Source organism: Pteropus alecto, unplaced genomic scaffold, assembly GCF_000325575.1.
Source record: "Pteropus alecto unplaced genomic scaffold, ASM32557v1 scaffold131, whole genome shotgun sequence".
Classification (NCBI taxonomy): domain Eukaryota; kingdom Metazoa; phylum Chordata; class Mammalia; order Chiroptera; family Pteropodidae; genus Pteropus; species Pteropus alecto.
In genome coordinates, this window is record NW_006434709.1 from 2,758,627 (window position 1) to 2,779,319 (window position 20,693).

At 43.3% G+C, this 20,693-nt stretch overlaps 1 protein-coding gene and 1 pseudogene across 3 annotated transcripts in view; both read right to left on the bottom strand.

Annotated features, from left to right (window-relative positions):
* ANTXR1 (anthrax toxin receptor 1) overlaps nucleotides 1–20,693 on the bottom strand; it is a 216,557-nt gene that overhangs the window by 35,146 nt on the left and 160,718 nt on the right. Inside the window, exon 18 of one of the 3 annotated variants that reach the window (XM_025045170.1) lies at nucleotides 8,452–9,402. The exons of the other annotated variants lie outside the window; for them this stretch is intronic. Within the exon in view, the coding sequence (XP_024900938.1) occupies nucleotides 9,394–9,402 (9 nt within the window). The 3' untranslated portion in view covers nucleotides 8,452–9,393. Of the gene's footprint in view, nucleotides 1–8,451; nucleotides 9,403–20,693 lie in introns of those variants that run through there. 3 annotated transcript variants of the gene reach the window in all.
* Nucleotides 15,630–15,745, bottom strand: LOC112478005 (annotated as a pseudogene).

The following is a 20,693-nucleotide window of genomic DNA, read 5'->3' on the forward strand; positions in this document are numbered from 1 at the left end:
TCTTCTGACCTCTGGAGCCCAGCCCTCAGATATGGTGATGATCGAGGACAACCATGGGTCTTTCGTGGTGATTGGACACACTGTATTTCATGAGCACTTAGGAATTCTGAGGGGGAGGTTTAGAGACTACTGTGGGAAAACTGCGTGCGTATGTTTGGCCTCCTGGACCACTGCCCATCCAGACCCAGATCAACTCTACTTATCTGTTTTTCATATTGGGCTTCTGGTAAGATTTCATTTAAAGAAAGAGTTCTCTTTTGGACTCAAAACACACAGACTCTGATGAAATCTAAGATTCCTTCTAGCTCTACAAATTAAGTGGTTCTTAAAAATTGTGTTGGAGGAGGGAGTGCTAAGGCAAGCTCTACAAAATATTGGCTTTTTTCCCATTTCCCTTTTACCTCTTGGTATGCTCAGTCTTCCTGGCAAAAAGCATCCTCGCCTCTAGGGCCGCCGTCTCCTTTCTTCTAAGTGCTCCTTCCTAGCACCCTCTCAAGTTCCCTGACAAATAGTCTTCCTGTAAGTTTCTTATATCGAATTGCCTTCTTAAGTATAAATGACTGATGGCTTCCATCACCCGCTGCAGGTATTTGCATTGTTAAAAACTCGAACCGAGAGAGAAGATCTCTGATTGGTAGAGTTTTCAGCAATGTGGCCAAGTGAAGAATTTTAGGGAGGGAGGGAGGGAGAGATACTTTGGGTCAGCGGAGGCTTCACAATCCTGCCTAGAGAAACGTGGCTTTTTGCCCAGGTTCATTAGTTCATTCAAAACTATTTTTTTAAGCACCTGCAATGGGCCAGCACTCTACTAGACACTGGGGCTAAATATTGAGTAAAAATAATCTGTATTGATTAATTAGTCTGTAAGCTTTATGAGAGTAAAAATAATCTCAGATCCTACTCTCATAAAGCTTACAGACTAGAAAGAGGTGCCTACCTTTGCTTAAAAATTAATTCATTAATTAAACAATTATTCACTGAGTACCTATTATAGGCTGGGATAGAGCAGTGAATAAACCCATGGAGTTCTTGCCCCCAGGGCTTATATTTAAATGGTACATAATTAAGATCTGAGATGTATGTAATGAATATTAAAATAGAAGTTTTGACTAGGCTCCTAGGTACAAGAGATTCTGATGAGGTTTCTAATCATCCAGTCTAGATTTCTAAGGAAACGTCTATAAACTGGATCCATGATGCTTGGACCCCTCAGGCAGATGAAAGATAACAAAAGGGATCATGGCTGGGAGAAGGATTTGTAGGGTTATTTCTTGGAGAGACCTGTTGCTGTGCTGTGAGTGCCCAGTGGCCCTCCTACGGGGGGTGGGGGGCGGCGAGCGGGGGCGGGTAGAGGGGAGGTAGGCTTCTGTGGGCTTCCCTTCAGACTTAATGAGGTGAATGAGGCCACTTGGAGAGCTTGGCAATGAGTTCTCTGAAAATGGTGAACACAGAGTTCTCATGTCTGAAAAAGCGGGAGCAGCCTGTGGCAGCAGGATAGAGGTGACTGTGATGGGGTTGGCCAAAACACGTGCTGTTTGACTGTCTCCTGCTGAGCAGGGGTAGCCATTTGGAAGGAAGTCCAGTGTGTGTGTGGGGGGGGTCATCTTGGATCTTGTCCAAGGCCAACTAATGGGACAGACGGATTTCAGCGGCAAGAAGCTGGAGGTGAATGTTAGGCCCAGCGGTTGTAGAAGCAGCCACAAGCAAACACTGAGAATAAAGAGACATCACTCATGTCAAGGAAACGGCAGGAAAGAGTATCCGGAAGAACACCCCATGGGAAAAAAGAGTTAGCATTAAACTGGTGGCAGACTTTGTGCAGAGCACAAAGCCAGCTTAATGGTCCCAGCTCAGGAAGGATCTACTTTTTCTTCTTCCGCTGCTCACCTGTTCCTGCCTAGGAGGCACAGGAAATTGTCTAACAAGCTAGAGTGGGGGCTGGGGAGGAGAAGGAACAGGTGGAGGAACAGAGGGGAGACAACCACACCCCTCCTTTTCATGTGAGTCCAGCCCAGCTTGGGAAGGAGGGAAGATTTAATACCAGATCAGGTTTGAGGTTTTAAATCATCTCGTAGATTGGATTTCCTAACACCTGAATATTTTGATTGCAAACCTACCTATAATCTAAGAGTGGGCGGAACATTCAAGGGGCCTGACAAGTCTGTACGTGGTGGCAGGAGAAAAACCTCGCTCAAAGAATAGAGTTTACAAGCTTTGGTGGAAAACACAAACCAAAGTGTTATTTTGATCATGCCCCAGTCATCTTGTTCCACATACCAGGTACCAGTTCAGAGGGAGAGAAACCGGTTTTTGTGGGAGCTGTTAACAAAGGAACTAATGTAGCCCGCAGGGCAGGGAACATCAGCATTGTTTTCTCTCCTTCCTCCTCACAGGCCCCAGAAATGCTCTCCTGGATCTCCTGGATCTCACAGGCACTCAGTTCCTAACGCTTTGTCTGCTATAGGGCTGGTTGTGACTTGGTGTGAAGGCTGCCCTCACTCTGGCCTCAGTCCTGCCCGGGCTGAGCCCTGCCTGACCAGGGTCCTCTGGGGGCTGGTGGAGGGACCAGAGCAGCCGGGCTAATCTCTCTCCCACTCCCCGCCTCAGCCCACTATGCTCGGTGTTCAGTGCCCCGGCCCATTTCCCATGGCTGCTGGCACCTGGGGCACGGTCATCTGTTTGTGACTTGTAAAAGTCAGAGGAGACGTTGACGGGAACCCAGGCCGCTTGGCATTCAGGCTCTTTCCATGAACCACATTCAGGAGACTGATCTAGGTGTTGCCCTGACACTCTGAAATGGAATTTATGCACAAGCATGAAAGAAATACATCTGGGCATTTAACGGAGTGTTAGAGATGGGGTCTGGCGGACCTGCCAGACTTTGCTTCCATAGGATGAGCTTCTGAGGGTGGAACTCTGGCAAGACCACTGGCCTTTGCAGAAGGTAACTAAGTCAGTGGAAATGGACCATCTTACAAAGGGTGGGCTCTTTTGGAAGATGTCTGTTTAATGTTGTTGACAACATACACCACTTTGGCATTTTAAAAATATACAGGTGAAAAAAAAAGGTCTGGTCTCTGGTCTCTTTAGGAAAACAGGTTTGTTAAACAGGGTGGCCCTTTTTGTGTGAGTTAGAAGCCTGAGGCAGACGTGGGAATGTTTCTTGTGTCTCTGTCTCAGGCAGTTGGCCATTTGGCTGAGATAAAGACTGCAGACTGCTTAGCCACGAGAAGCAGAGCTTAAAACAGTCTAGGTAGTGAGTAAACTGGGATGCAAGTTCAAGGTTTCAGCCTCAGCTCAAGCTGCTCTGTGGGTTTCAGCCCCTCCTGTGTAAAAGGAAAGCACTGGCTTTAGTGGAAGGCCTCTCACAGCAATGGCTGTAGGGTTATTTAATTTGTACTCTGTGATTTATTTTGTACTAACTGTATATTGTATATTATATTATGTTGTTTACGAAAACAACAAAAATGGATACATACGTTGTTTTCTTAGTAGTATTACATACATAATTATTTATTATATTAATAATTATTACAAAACACAGGTTAGGTTAAGGGGTCGCAGTGGGTGCCCATTCTCAGATATGGCAGCTCCAGCTGGAGCCGATGCCCTACAAATGCGCACTGGCCTTCAGCAAAGTGTGCCCAGGCCCAGGTCTGCTTCCCCGGGTAGAACCTCACTCATCTTTTTCACAGAAAAGTCAAAGTGCCTTCCCTGGGCTTTGCAGCCCGCCTCACTCAACCAAGGTACCATGTAAAAAATTTCCCTTTGTCACCTCCGTGCTCTCTCTCCCCATCCTCTCCCTCCTTCTTCCTGTCCTCCTCCCCTGCCTCTTTCATTATGCTCTACTCCTTCATTACCTCCTTCTCGACTCTCATCTTCTTTAATACCTACCCCATGTGAGTTACTAGAGGCAGAAAGGGGTAGAAACCAGCTATAAAATGCTAACTGAGGGGGACAAGAAGCATGTGATGATGGTTCAGAGGCAGAAGGCATCTCCAAAGCTTCTAGAGAAGATAGGACTTGGGTTGAGTTACAGAAGGAGGAGAGGAAAGGCCAAAACAATCTGGGCCAGGGCATGGTGTGAGCGGAGGTCCAGGGCATGGTGTGAGCGGAGGTCCAGGGCGAGGCTGGAATACATAAGGCACGTCTGCTGAAACAACGCCTCAAAGGGCTGCTTTGCACAGGACTCGTGGAGAGCCAGGCAGGGTCTGACTGTGTGGCGTGGTGGGAGAAATCCTGCTTAGCCCAGCATTTCATAAGTGCCTTTATAAAGCATCAGTACCAAGTGATGCTCTATAAAAACAGGTCAGTAATTTACAGGCTTGGGAAATGCTGCATAATATATCCCCCTTTCTCTAAAGGCCCACAGGCCTATTAAATTATCTTTTTAGTTCCACGGAGGGAAAAAAACCTGTTAAACATTGTTAAGCGTAGTATTTTCCAAACTTATGAGGCCTATGAGCAGCTGTGGGATAAGCGTTCTGCAAAACACACCTTGTGTGGGCAGGCAGTGGGAGCCAGTGAAAGATTCCGAGGGGGCGTAGTTCACGGCTGTGAAGGAGTCAAAACTCCCTCACGTCTGAGAGGTGGGTGTGGAGTGTATGCAGGCGTGCCAAACACCTGCTCCGAGGTTGATCCCCCTCTGTTTTCCTGGGAAGAGACTGGCTGTGTTGGTAGGTGAAGAAGGGCGAGTTCTCATTCCTAAGCACTGAGAGCATTTATTGCCCTTGGGTATTAACAAAGGCTCGACGCACATGCCAAGAAATTGTTTTCACTGGCTGGGGAAGGAGCTGCATATCCATATGCATGCACATGTAAACTTCTGCTGACAGCCCGTTTGGATCTCATATCCTCCCTGCTTTTGTTTATCTAGAGCCTGAACGTCCTCTAAGGAGAAGCTTAAGTCATAGCTCCTCTCTGGAGACTCGCCTTCTCCGCCCATGATCCCTCTCTTCTTCATTTTATTGTCAGCAGCAAACCATTACTTATGACACATCATCTGGTTCTCGAATACAATTTTCTTTCCCCATCCCTTCTGTCCCCTACTAAGGAATGCCTGCCCCATGCTGTGACCTAGGGTACGTGGTACCTCTGCTGATGACTGGCATATAGGACATTATATTCTTTTGCTTTTTCGGGGTAAATGCACGTGCAAACGACTCACCTTCCTGCCAGCCCCAAAATGAGCCCCAAAAGGGAAAACATAGAGTCATTTCACTTTTATTTTCACTGAAGTGATCTGGAGTATAGTGAGGCTTGTTATTCATCAAGGATGTATTTCTAAAGGTCAGCATGAACAATCAAGAGGCTAACAGCTAGGCAGGGCAATGGATTAACAAAGTGAAACAATGGAATCAGACAGTGGCATCTGCCGGAATTTCACTCTGCTTTCTGGACATTACTGAGAACCGACTTCGGGTCGATTGGGATTAGGTTTCCTCATGTTGGGAAGGACACTGCAAGGAATGAAGGGGGCTGGAGGGACAATCAGGTCAAAAGAGGGCTAAGGCATACTAAGGCAAGTCTCAAGGGCTATCTATCTCCAATAGTTCCAGAATCTGTCCACTCCTTGCCATTTCCGCTCTGTCCTTGCCAGGCCTCCACCACTGCCTCTCACCCAGGACTCTCTCAACAACCACCTCATTGATCTCCTGGCCTCCCTACAGCTGATTCCTTCCACCGCAAAGAGAGCAGTCCTTGCTCTAAGAATATTCCTCCTCTCTATCCCCCTCCCCCACACCCCGGGAAACCTTCATGTTGTAGTGACCTCACCTTTAGAAACAATAGGTTAAGGATAAGACATGGTACATGCTAACGGCCATGTCTCACTTCTAGTTAGTTATCTGCTAAAAATTTATTAACTAGAGGGATTTACTGGCCGGATCACTGCCTATAGGTACAAAATATTTTAACAATGATGCATTCTGCTTCTGTACCCCTGCTTGCTTACCCACCTCTTAGTTATCAGTTAATGAATGGAGGAGATATAGTCTTTTGTGTAAAAATTAAGGATGTGGGGGATGGAATCGAGGGCTTAAAACCTTTGTGCCCCTGCGCCTCGGGGCTGCTCCTTGGCAAGGACAGCCGACGGCTAATAAACTGTCTCTTGGATTAGAGCAGTCGAGTTGGGCCTGGTTATTTCGGTCACAACAATGTTACACGTAGAGTAAAACCAGTCCCTGGTTCGAAGCCCTGCCAGCCATAGCCCCCGCCTTCCTCTCTGGCCTCATTGCCCTCCCATCTCCCAGTACACTTGCCTGGCGATTGCTACTTCCTCCACTATGGCAAGCTCTCTCTAGCTTTGCGGGATTTTGTACTAGTTGTTTGTTCTCAGATCTTGATGTGATCAGTTCCTTCTTGTCATTCAGATCTCACCTTCAATGCCACCTCTTCAACGTCAACCTCTCCAAAGAGAGGGCCTTCTGACTACACAGGCTAGATAGCCATTCTCTTTCTATCCCAACCTCCATTTAAAAATCGTGGTATAGCACTTGACACATGGGTGCTAGAGGGCAAACTCCATGAAAGGACCATGGCCTCCCGGTTCACCAGGGCTTAGCATAACAAATAAATGTCATGAATAAGTAAATGTTAGCCTTTCCACTTATCAGCTGTGCAGCCTAAGCTCTTCGCCCTCTGAAAAGAGAACTTCCTCATGCTTAAAATGAGAATGAGAACACCTACGTCAAAGGGTTATTGGAGGAAATGCATTAAAAAAATAATTGCAAATTACAAGACTCTTGGCAGATACTAGTTATCATTATTGCTCAAGTCAAGTCGGTTTTCTTTTTGGTAAAATGGAGGATAATATATACTTTCTAGGAATTTTTCAAAGATAAAGTAGATAGAGTATAAAATCTAATACATGTACAAAAACTTAGAGCAAAGTTTTAAATCCCGCAAGCCCTTTCTTCCCTATGATGATAGTGGATGGAAGAGGCAGTAGAGAGACCTCCATAAATGCTTGTTTGCTAAAAGAAGAAGAAATAATAAAAAAACAAAACCCTTAACATGCTGGTTTGGAGCATGCAAGACTAGTAAAGAACACAGTTTGGGATAGGAATTGACCCAGAAAGGCAAAGTCACAGCTGACCTAGTAGAAAACCAAGAAGGGCTGATAGAGACCCATAATATCTTAAATTCTCATTGTGTCCACAAAATAGAAATCATGGGAGGACTCAGGACCTGTATGAAATCACATTGTCCCCATTCTAGGCTAGTCCTCCAGACCAGTGCAGTCAATAGAAATATAACCACACAGGTAACTTTTAGTTTTCTAATAGCCACATTTGTAAATGTAAAAAGAAACAGGTGAAATTAATTTTAATCATATATCAAATTTAACCCAATATATCCAGAGTATTATCATTTTAACATGTACCCAGTACAAAAATTATTAGAGATATTTCATTCCTTTTTCATACTTCATCTTTGAAAATCTAGAGTATATTTTACACTTACAGTACATGTCTAACCGGCCACAGTTTAAGTGCTCAGTAGTCACATGTGGCTAGTGGCCGCTTTGTTGGACAGTGCAGCTCTAGATTCTACTTTTGCGGTGTTTAAGATCTAAACTTTCTTTTGTTACTTGTGGGGTAAAAAAGAGAGGTCACAAATAATTTTTTAAAATGTGACTCCATCTGCCAAGTTGCCTGGTATTATTCTACACTTGGAGGAAAACCCTGGTCGACTCTTCTATTGGCCAGTGAAGAGACCAAAAAAAATTCTTTTAAGAATTGAAATTTCTGTCATGAAAGTATTTTCATCTTCTGATTTCACAGACTTTCAAAGACATGTAAAACTGTATCTGAAACTGCATCCATCCATCCATCCATCCATCCATCCATCCATCCATCCATCCATCCATCCATCCATCTATCTATCTATCTATCTATCTATCTATCTATCTATCTATCTATCTATGTATCTATCTATGTATCTACCTGTCTGTCTGTCTGTCTGTCTGTCTATCTATCATCTACCATCTATTATCTATCATCTCCTTTCTGGAAGTGAGAGGAAGATTACTCATTTAAATAAAATCATGTTTCTCTAACCCTGTTGTTTCTGGGGGATATTTATGAGAAACTGTGTTTCTTCAGGAAGGGACAGTTTTGAGAATTTTAATAATTAAATTGTTGCCATAAAAAAAAAAATCAAACTTGAAAATGTATTAGAACTAAACATGTTATCAATGGAACAGAGTTGAGAGAGCAAGAAAATCATTACCGAGTAAAATTAGCTATCATTCTCCAATGACATAAATTCATTACATAGCCTGGGACGTATTGGACTTACTTGGATTGGGTGAGTTTTATAAAGGGCAGGCATCAGAATCTGGCTGTGGATGACACTCAGGGGCATCATTCCAGCATTACAGTCTACAGCAGTCTGAAAGCTGAGCCAGTCTGAAAGCTGAGCAACATTGCTGGATGAAACTGGAGTTTTCACATGGGCAGGTGAAATCTTTTGGAAACCTCCATTCATGTGGCTTATCAGAGGCCTGCTGTGGGATGTAGACATGTGGATTGTTGGCTTGGTGCTAATTACTTCTAAGGTCCAGTTTTTGCTAGGAGATTGTTTTGATCCATTAGCAAACATATTTGCAACCGTAGGCCACCAAAAAAGGATCTAGTACAGAACAAGCTAGTGCAGCTGATGGGGTGCAGTGGAGACCAGTGGAGTTCTCATGCGCTTATCCCTGGTTTGGAGAGGTGCTTACTGTGTACAAGCACAGAAGGTAGCCTCAGTTCTGCAGCTGCCTTGGCCATCTCTGGAACACTGCGTGGCATCCCCTGGACTTATAGATGTGGTTGGGGCATTGGGCAATGGCTTGCTCCTGTCACCAAAGGGAAAATCACTCTCGTTTCCATTTCTCTCCACCTCCATGCCTAAGAAACCCAGCTTTGCTTGATCAGAAGTACTTCCTTTGCTAGAAAGAGAAAGAAGGGGAACACTGTCCGTCTTGTACAGCCACAGGGATGATTCCACAGTGGGCTTTCCAGGGGGCCTACTTTTATTAGTTATGCCACTCAGGGGAAGAGATGTCTGTTATGATGTTCAGTTTTCCAGACTCTGACATTTAAGTTTCCCATTACAAATCACTTTTAGCAAGCAGTAGAGAATACGGAAAAGCTTAAGCATGATTTACCCACATTTACAGCTTGTATTCAAGTCAGAGCCACAGAGTCCTTGAAAAGTAGGAATGCCAGTGATTGAGGCCAATGCCTGAGTGTCAGCTGCTATGTCCACATGATTCAATGGGGGCAACCCAATCCAGATGTTGGGGGAAACACAGGAATGCACAGAGGTGCTGAAGACCAGAGGAGTGAGCCACCTCAAAGTTAACTCTGCCATCACTCTGCATTATGAACGAAACTTTGGTCTTGGTCATATTAGCTAAAAAGAAAAAAACGAAAAGAAACACTAAAACATTAAACAAATGTCATAATAATGAATTTGTAAAATGGGACTAGTAAAGTCTTAGAGAGTTGTTTTCCTATTACACTTTCTATTTTCAAACAATTTAATAAATGACAAAGATAAAAGGTGTGAATAGCAATTGTAACAACGTTTAGTATTTGAATAACCCTTGCTCAGCCTTGTGAACTCTCCCTCTTTATTAAAAGGCAGAGAGTTTATTGAGACATCTTTGCTCACTACTAACATGCGGTTGCCTAAAATGGAGACATTATAAGTTTGCAAACAGCCGCGGAACCTGGGGGTTGCAGAAAAATTCATAATCCCTGGGACAAGGAAACAGATTCAGCCTCATCCTCAGCTGTGAGTGAAAAATGTATGCGCTAAGGTCCCTTTCCTGAAATCATTTACAGCTTATTCGGGGAGCGAGAAGTAAGTATTGAGTTTAAACAAAAATGGAGCTAAACTTTGTGGCAGCAGCTGTAAGCACAGGAAAAAGGAGGAGCCAGATAATGAACAGGGTACAGGGGAGGGCCTTGGAGTGAGTGGGACTGAGCGGAGTGCTGAGAGCCCAGAGGAAGGATGTGAGTACACTAAAGGGTGGAGAAGGCAGAGCCAGAGGTAGGATGTGGTGGCTCTCCCTTCCTTCTCTCCACTGTCAGCCTGGGCCTCCTCCCCTTCAGTCCCTCTCCCATCTGGACTTTCACGCATTCCATTCCTTCCGACCCGAAGGCCCTTTCCCTTACTGCACTAGGCAGAGCTTATCCTTTAGGTCTTGGTCGAATAGTCTCTTCTTGGAAGTTTTCTCTGATGCCCTAGTCTGGGTTAAACTTTGCTCTATATTCCCATGAAACTCCAACCTGCCCCACCCCATACCACTTATCACATCGAGTGGCAATTAGTGCTTTTCCGAGTACTCTAAAGTACACTCCACAAGGGAGGAAAACTTGCCTCATTCATGCTAAACCCCCACTGCCTGCCTAGATTGGTGCTTGCTATAGAATAGGATCTCAGGACCAAATTTTTAAAAGAGAGGGTGTGCCCTGTCCTAGATACAGTGTCGATGGTTAAGGGGAAGGCAGGAATCAGGGAGTGCCAAAAACATGAGGTAATTTGGGAGCATAGCACACTGTGCAGGAGGCCAGGCCAGAGTAGGAGGGCATCAGTGGTTATATCTTGGGCAGGATATAAAAATGGAAAGGAGTCGAAAGGACAGAAAGGTTGGGTGGCAGGGACTACCTCTGCCTTCCAAAGTTGAGTCTGGTTCTACTTTCTCCTCAAGAGATCAAGCCCAATCATAATCCCCACCCTCTTCTCCTGGCCTGGGGTGAGGACTCAGGGAGAGCCAGGCAGTGTCTGGTCTTGCCACTTCCACTGATTTTCTTCGTGACCTTGAACAGAACAAGAGCTTATTATCTGAGCCTCATCTTCCTAATATGCAAAAAAGGTAAAAGGTGGTGATTGGGGAGAAAAGGAAAAATGAGCTAGGAAGTGCTTGGAAGTCTTTTCATCGCTTTTCCAGACCTCAATGTCCTTATCTCTAAAACAAAGGGACTGGGATTATGTGGAATCCCAGATGCATTCCTGACATTGAGGGTCAGGTGGAGGTGAGATGGTCATGGAGATGCTGAGAAAAGATGGGGGCAAGTGTGAATGTTCTATAGTGAGTTGACGAGGTGAGATGGTCATGGAGATGCTGATGGGGGCAAGTGTGAATGTTCTATAGTGAGTTGACTCTCTACACTGTGAATCCTGGAAGGCTATCGCTTAGGTCAGATTTTGCCATCTATGATTCAACCCAACAATTTCAGGCCAGAACAGAACTCCTTATCAGCCTGGTTTGGGATGGTTCTCGATGGAGGCTTATTATAGAGTCATACTGTCCCTAGAGATGATCTTTCAATGCCCTCAGCTGGAGGAAAAGTGGCTAGACTTTTGGCAGCCAAGTGGCTAGACATAAATATCATGTTTGAACAAAGTTTGAACAAACTTCTTAAAACCAGCCTGGATCGGGATGGTTCTCGATGGAGGCTTATTGCAGAGTCATACTGTCCCTAGAGATGATCTTTCGATGCCCTCAGCTGGAGGAATAGGCCCATGGCAGCCAAGTGGCTAGACATAAACCTCATGTTTGAACAAAGTTTGAACAAACTTCTTAAAATGTTACATACTTGGGTGAAATTTTGACCCTAGAACCAAGCCCTACCTCCCTCAATCCTGATTCTGTTTGGAAGGAAAAAATGAGGTCAGAGAATTTGAACAGGGGTGTCTTTATTACCCACCCCTGTATGTTCAGCCTCTGTATTTACTTCTCTGTTTGCTATTTGCAGCTCGATACCAGGACTTGAACTTCTGTTGCTGCAGCTGTTTGGGAGATGAGGCAACTCAAAAGTGAAAGTCCTAAGAGAAGCTATAAAATGATGACGGCGATGATGATGATCAGTGTGTGAGTGTGTATGCGTGTAGAAAAAGGGGTTTAGATTGGAAGAGAGAGAAAGAGGAGAAAGAGGGAGAACCCTCAACCACACCTATTGCCTCCAAATCTATTCATTTAGAGAGACCTTCTACTGTGCGGGATGGAAGTTGTTGCAATAAAAATATCTCAAGATGGTATATTTTGCAGCATCAACTTTAGGTTTGGCTTCTCTGAAAAAAGTTTACTTGGCAGGTTTTGGGTGCAGTTTGGTTTTTGCTGTGACAGAGGGTGCCTTGAACTTTTTATTTTTTAAATTCAGAGAAGTAAGCCAAGAATTCTAAGTACTCATGTCCCTCTTCAATGGGACATTGAAGGAAAGATTTCCAAGGGTGAGAACTGAGTAAATCCTACTGGGAATTTAAACATCCAAGGAAGTTTCTGTGCCAAAATAAATCACACCCTCTAGGAACATTTCCTATAATTTGCTTTCCCCCCCTCCTTTTTAAAAAAATGATCTACTCTTACAAAAGTTTATAAAAGGTCAGGAGTCAGTGGCCAGCAAATTGGACTTTCTCTCCAGATTTTTCGGGGACTAACAGGCTGATGTCAGATACTGACAGAAATTTTGAAGACTTCTGTTTCCTCAGTGTAAAAAGCCAGTGTAAAGCTTATTGTCTATTGTGCAAGAAAAGATTGATCTTCACATAAAGACTTCAATTTGAAGATAATTTGATTTTCTTAGTCACTGTTGTTTTAAACATGAGACTAGTTTTGAGAAGTTTTCCACACACGTTGAGATGTAACTAAACTTCTCTGAAATCAATTACAGTGTTCAGGAGGAAAGAAGGGAAGAAAGTCTATTTAAGTTATTTACAACTTGTCATTTTATCTAACCCTGACAATACCCAAAGAAGTAGGGATTATAAGATCACTTTTATGTATAAGGAAGTTGAAGCTCAGTGAGGCAGGGATTTAGCTTTAACTGAGATTTAATTTGGGTCCTCTGGTACTAAAACTATTGCTCTCTTTCTCCATGCCATGCTGCAACCAGTTTCAGATAGTGCTACCTTCATCTACATCTTTTCATTCCCTGTGTCACCATTAAATTCAAGCCTCATGATCCTTGCTTGGACTATTGCAGTAGCCTATTAACTAGTTACCAATACATTAGATCCATTATTTCTAAGCTTTGGTAGAATGACTTTAATCTAGCTGTTCACAAGATGTTTGTGGCCAAATTTTACATATACATTTAACAACAAAAACTCTATTAATATCTAGTCAAACTGGAGCTGTGTAAAACTTTTGAGAAACTTTGTATTAGATTAAATTTCTTAAAATACAACTGAATTTGGTACCATACCATTTATCCCAGATGAAGATTAGTTCACAAATGATTACAGAATTAAGTCTCAACGTTTTATTCCAACCATCAGGGTGATAAACTTTCATCCATGTTCACCTTCCAGCTTATGGGGTACCTCCACTCCAGCCTGAGGTATCTCTTTGTTGCTCTGCAGACTGGCCATGGGCACTGACGGGCTGCAACTTGATCCCAGAAACCTGCTGTCTTGGCCCTTCTACATCCTGCCTGCTCAACTAAGTCTCAACTTTCCTTCAAAGACCAATTCAAGTCCTACTGATCCCTGAGGAAACCTCCTGTCCTCTTGGACTACCAGCAATTGTCCTTCCTCTGTTGTTCTCATTTCCTTCAGCTCTCTCTTGATCTGCTCAGGGAGCTACCTCGACTGCCATTCATTCTATCTTCTCGACCACTCTGTCCATACTTTGATGTCAGGACCTCCTCTCACGCTTGTCTGTTTTTTCCACAGAGCACTTAATGGATTTGCAAATTTGATAGTCCCGAATTCAAGCCTCAGCTCTACCTCTTGCCAGCTGTGTGTCCTTGGGAATGTTAACAACCTCCCCTGAGCCTCAGCTTATGCTCTGCAAAATGGAGATCATAGTAATGCCCATAGTTATTGCGAATGGGTTTGTGCTTCTGTAACCATCTGCAGGCAAGACAACGCTTGACCCTCTCTTCTATTTCAGATCACATGCTGAAACGCAGGAAGCCAAAATTAAGGCCAGTTCTAACTGGTGTCCTTAGCGCCTGGCCCAGTGATGGGCTCTTAGTGGGAGCACAATAGATATTTGATGGAAGCATGTTTGAGGGAAGGCAGCCAAACTGAAGGGGGAAGAAGAAAGGGCTAATGCAGGAAATGTGAAGGAGGGAGAAAAGGGGAAGGAACAGGGTGCACATTCTCCGAGTCTGCATACGTGACAAGAGGCTCCTTTGCTTTCAAAGGACTGGGCTGAGGATGCTCTCTCTCCCTGGAGATAACTTGCCCAGATCACTCTCACCTCTGTGACAGTAGGGAGACTTGGTGCCCATGTGACCGGCAGCTCCCTTATTGGAAACAGCTGTGCAGACGGCAGCAGCCCTGGGGCTGGATCTCCGGAAGAGGGTTTCACAACCTCTGCGCTTCAGATGAGTTTCAAACATTGTTTATGTACATTTATGTGTGTGTTTCCTGGGTCTCTTCTGATTGCTAGGAGGCCCAGTGATGCAAAACAAGCCCACTGTTTCTTAGTATTTTGTTCATGCTGACAGTAATGGAATGTACCAGCCTCCTACTGCCAGATCTGGGAGAAACCAAGAAACTGAAAACAAAGAAGACATCCAACCTCATTGGGTTTCTTCCAGATCTCGTGATGGGGTCAGAGTTTAAGTTGGGGTAAAAATGACTGGAGAGGGTTTGGACTGGTCGATACATTGACTGAATTAAATCTAGAAAAGACATATAAGGCAGAGTTATATTTTCCCTTTCCCATCCTCTTTACCCAAGGAGTAGCAATAACACCGCAGCCGGAAGCTATGTTAACCATCTTCTTGGTAAAGAGACTGTTGCAAGACATAAAGGATGTAATCATTCATTTATTTTCCTTATGCGTATGAGACATGGGCATGAGGTTTCTAAGGAGTGTGGAGAGTTGCCTTCAAATTGTTTCCAGAAGGAAAGAGTAGATGCTGCCCTAGCTGAAAAATAGAAAATTGAACCAGGTCCCTGATTCTCAAAACTGGCTGTTCGTCAGAATCACCTGGGGCAGATTTTAAAACCCCAATGTCCAGGCCTCATCTCAAATAAATTAAATAGAACTTTTGGGGTGGGACCCTGGCATCAGTGCTTTAAAGCTCCCCAGGTGACCACAGTGTGCAACCAGATTGAAAATCACTGGATTCCATGAACTTCCATGAATTGAGAAGTTCCCTTATATTTCTGCATTTGAAATTAGTAATCCAGAAACAGAAATGTCTGCAGATGAGAAGGATTTCTCTGCAACTGATTGGGGCTTAATATTTAGATTTAAGGTAGAATAGTTATTCCCCCATTGTGTCAACAGGTGTTCCATGGAGAAATACTGGGGAGTAGTGGCTTGGTGGTCAAATAGGTATAGAAATGTTGACTAAGGATCCCACGATCTCAGGTTTAGAGGGACCTTGAAGGTCATCGAGTTCTATTTATCTCACTGGTCCTTAAAGTGTGGTTTCCAGAGCAGCAGCAACAGCAGCAGCATCTGGGAGCCTGTTTGAAATGCTAATCTCCAGGCCCAACCCCAGAACCACCAGGTCAGAAACTCTGAGAGTGGGGTGTAACAATCTGTGTTTTAACAAACTTTTCCATGCTCAAGTTTGAGAACCTGCTGCAGGAATCCTCTGCTATGTCTTAGCCTCAGGGTTTAACTGTTTTCTTTTTTTTTAATTATTATTATTTATTATTATGATTTATGTCTACAGCACCTGGTCTTCCTAGGTGGTCTCCCATCCAAGTACTAACCAGGCCCAACCCTGTTTAGCTTTCAAGATCAGACATCGGGCTTGTTCAGGGTGGCATGGCCATAGACCATGGATCGTGGCTCAACTGGGGTGCGAACTCAGGACCTTCTGTGTGTAAAGCAGATGTTCTAACTGTTACATTATGGAACCACATCCAGGGTTTAACTGGTTTTACCCCTGTTTGATAATAGGGAGCTCAGTCATCTTGGGGGCAGCCATTCTGTTGTTGAAACTCTCATCCTTCAATTCTTTAAACTGAAATCTGCTTCACTGTAACTTCTACCTGTGGCTCTAGTCTGTCCTTTGGTGTGACGCAGAGGAAATCCAAGTCACATTCCACACTTGAAAAAATTTAAGGTAATGTTCCAGGACTTCTGATTTAATATGGCTGATTGCTCCTGAAAGCACTTTCTTCAAATTTATAATAAAACACCCAAGAAGATACAGAAAAGGTGCCAACTCACATTACCACAAAAAACTAAGACTGAGGAGGTAGAAGTAGAAGAAGGAAATTTTTGTGAAAATTTATGTTCTCTTGGAGTAGGGAAGGCCATTCTAAGTTTGACATCAAAGGCAGAAATTATAAAGATTTATAGGTTTGGCTATAAAATTATAGCTAGCTTCCAACACACTTAAAAAAATTAAAATGTAAATGAAAAACTAGGAAAAACTTTGGCTATGTGTATAGCCAAATGCATAGTGCAAGGTAATGCATAGCACAAAATCTGACACATAGTAGGTTCTCAAAATGTTTGATTAATAAATGAATAAAGATGGGTTTAGCAAGTGAATATATAAAAATCAATGCTAAAATATCTAATAGAAAAATGGGCCAAAAGCATGTACTGGTAATTGACAAAAGAAAAAATAAATATTTGAAAATTGTTCTACCTCAGGGACAAAAAATACGAATTAAATTAGCACCTACCAAATAGCTAAGTTTAATAATACTGGTGAACATCTGGGGATATGGGCTTTTCATAGATGCTGACATAGGGTGAATCCACCAGTGTTTCGGGAGGGCAATTTGACAATATGTATCAAAGCTTTAAAATTTTGGCATGCTCTTTGTTGTAGCAGGCAGCTGGACTCTTATCCTAAGGAAACATACATGACTGTGCATACTAATTTGGCAACAAGGATACTGATTAGAGTTTCATTTATAAAGATAAACATGGAAAGAAATGCCCCCAAAGAGGAGACAGGCAGAAATGTTATGTCACAGATAATAGACTATGACATGACCATTAAGATGATATTATTCAAGGATATGTAGTAGCATGAAAAAATTATTCCTTGAATATAGTTTAATGATTAAAAAAGGGTTACAAAATGGGATGCATAACATGATGAGAAAGTTTCAAAGCTCTCAGGTGCCTTTAAGTCTTTCTCAGATTAAACATTCTTGATCCCTTCCACCATTTGTCCTTGAAAGGTGAGCAGATCTTCTGACCTGACCTCAAAGAGTGACCCAGGTGTGTAGGAAGTCTTGGAGACCATTGTGGAAAATGCTAATGGGACACAGGTTCTAATTTTCATACTTTGTTTAGTCTCTGAATACGCTCTGCTTTGGCAATGCCCCCTTTACAGTGGGTCTGGACGGCAACATTTTGTTTACAAGAATATCATGCGGATAATGAAAAACACTGCCAAGACGATCGTTCACTAGGTAGAGATGATGGGAAAGGCATTCCAAGCAGAAAATAGAATATGCAAAGGCAAAGAGACTCAAAAGCTACTGGCATGTTCAGGGAATGATGAGCAATTCTAGGAGGCCGGAGTGATTAGGGGTGATGCGGGAACCTGGGGCAAGTAGCAGATGAAATGGAAAGAGAGGCCTTTCTAAATCAAGCTAAGGGTTCCATGCTTTTTCCACATCTTTATAAGCCTTGGAATGGCATTTTGAGATTCATGTTTTAGAAAGAGCATAGCAGTGGCTACATATGAGAAGCATGTATGTGGGGGGATGGTTTATGCTTAGTGAACTATTTGAATTTAAGGATCAGATGTGTTGCTGGTTTGCTATTTAAGTGGTTTCTTCTGGCACTTTCTCTTCTATGTTGGCCCAGGATTTCCTGGTGGGCTCCAAGGAAAAATAGGACTGTGAACCTACTCCAGGCAGAAAGAGGAAGAGGGCTAGTGGCAGACAGAAAGCATTCAGGTCTCCTGCTGTCGTTCCATTCCCGTTTTCCCTGACCTGAGGCTTGGACAGCTCTGAGGAGGTAGGCACCCGTCCCAGGGAAGGATGTGGCTCTGGGCTCAGGCCTCCTTCAACCCTGTGCTCTGTGAAGGGGTCTGTAGGAGCTCGGCCCTTTCAGCAGCCTCAGAGGCTCTGTTGGTGACCCCTAGTCTGCTTCTGTAGGGCTGGGAGGGTTAACTGGAGGAGTGGATGGGGCAGATAGGAACAGAAGAGGAAGAATTACCAGGTTTCTGGGAGGTCAACATTCGTTTGAAAGAATTGAGACTGCAATTGAGAATGTAATTAGGTGATTTCTGTTTTTGTTTTTGTTTTAAAGGAAAAATTCAGAACCTGTGACTCTTGTTCATGAGCACATGGCTGGATGTAGTCATTTTGAGTTTATGGAAAATGTGGTCAGCCCCATAAATCACTGTTGAGGAATTCTTACAGAGTCATCACCGTGTAAGTAACATAGGTCTGTAGAGCATTGCCCAAGGGAATGCAAACAAAACAGGATAAGCATATAGACAAAGCTACAATATAGTCCTTCCTTACCTGGAATTCTTTCCTGAGTTGCCATAAGGCAGCTTTCAACTCTTGTTCCCAATTAATCTATGATCTTTCTTGTGTAACTCTGTGTGTACATCAACAATTTTGTGGCTATCTTCATGACTACAAGGACACAATTCTCTGCAACTATTTCTCCCATGTGTCTTAAAATTTTAGCAGGATTTCTATATGTCAAACCCATTTGAAAGGAGGCTGGACAATCATAATTTATGACAGCCCTGGGCCAACTGTATCCTAATTGTTAGACCTCTTTTACTTCAAATCTATTTTTTTTGTGTGTGATTAGAGAATAAAAATTCAAGGTTTCTCAAAAGCATACAGAACACCTTCAAATGTTAATATAAACTTTCGCTCAAAAGCAGCAAATAAGAGATTCAATTTAGATGTGATTCATTAAAGGAAATCCCATCCGTTTTCATTCTATTGTTGCTGGATGTATCCCATCAGCATTTTGCCTCCAAACAACGTTGGTTCTTTTATGTACGATAATATTTCTTTCCATCCTTCCTTTTTCCTGCACCCCTCCCAGTTTTCAGGTTGTCTCAGTTTATGAATTTGTTTCGGTCAGCCTGATCAGTGGAGAAGGGAATGTAAACAGCTTTAGCGGAGATGCTTTTCAGTTGTTCTGAAAGAAATGGACTTGTACACTGGACCAGCACGTCCTATCACAAAAGACAGTACTACTGGATTCAGGTATCTCGCTGTCTTTTTAAAATCTGTTAAGATGAGTCTTGTGCATGCTACAAAATTTCTTAATTTTCCACAAAAATCAAGTGTATAACTTAGAAGGCTAAATACCACCCTGAGTATAAAGTTTATGGCCCAGGCTCATGTCTGTTCACTGTAGAGTTTGTACTTTAAAGTTTGCTATAGCAACGTGTTCTTGTTGACTTTCACAGACCAAACACAAATTCCACATGGCACGAGGGCCGCGGCGCGCTAGCTTTTCTGTGACTTGGTTTCTTTCAAGTCAGTGCTTGCCCTGGCCACAACCTAGAGTTGGAACAGCTAACTGGGCAGTATCGTGCACAAACGATGACACTTTAGACCAAATCCCCTCAGCCACAAACCACCCATTGTCATAATTTGCAAAGGAGAAGGGCCTGTCTAACAGGCTCTGCTCTTGTGTTTCACTAGTTGTGTCATGTTGAAGAGTGGGCAGGGCGAAGATGTGGGTGTATCTGATACACACTGATTGCAATATGGTTTGAATTTTGCATCACCTCCTCGCAGTAGAAAAGCACAAAGTAAATAATCATAATAATACCTGCCATTGATTGAGCATGACTTTGTATTCATCGTTGGGCCAGATGCTTTACAAACCTTACCTTCTCCAACCAGCCACATGATGAAGTAGTTATCATCAACTGCTTTATAAAGATGAAGCTCAGAGAGGTGAAGTGTCTTGCCTGGAGTTAACTTCCAGCCAGGAAGTGAGATTCAAACCGAACTCTACCTGATTTGAAAGGAGCTCTAAGTTGGCTTTATTCTGCTTTTGGGTGAAAGTGCCCAATTCCCTGAAAAGCGGATGGAAGATGCAGGTTGCTGATAGTTAAGGAAGAATTTAATCCCAAGCTTTGCTCTGTAAAATGCATGGAAGAGAGACTCACTCTTACAGGAAGACATAACAACGGTGTGATTTCAGCAGAACTGAGGTTGTTTCCAGCATTGATACTGTCTGAATAGAACAAGGAATTGAGCTTCTCTTGTCCTCAGTTTCCTCATTTACAAAACAAAGACATGGGGTGATGGTTTCTCAGGTCCCTGCTGGCTCCTCCCTTTGTAACTGCCCTTAGTTGAAGAAGGTAAAATCTTGGTCCTGGCAGTTTTGAGGCCAAATTCTCACCAGAATAGAAGGTCTGGTGCTGGACCATTTGGGCCCAACGCCTGCTGGAAGATGGTAAGAGTTTTCTGTGGCCCTTATTCCCTTGCCACTCTTGTGGTTATAGTGTCAAGTTTGTCACTACTGGCCAGTGAGCCCGGGGAGCAGCAGGCCTTTCTCCTGGGACTGCCCCAAATCAGAACCAGCCCCTCTTTATTCACTCACCGTACCTATAAATTAAATGCAAGTCCTACGATGTTAAATTCAACTTATTTCTGTCAAAATCCTTTTCAGGAAAGCAAGTGAAAACTCAAAGTCTTATAAAAACCAGGACTTTGAAAATTAGTATCTGATTTGCCACAACATGAGATAATGCTAGATTTGTCTATTTGGAGTTATTCTAGCTCTACAAAGACAGAGAGAGAGAGAGAGAGAGACAGAGAGA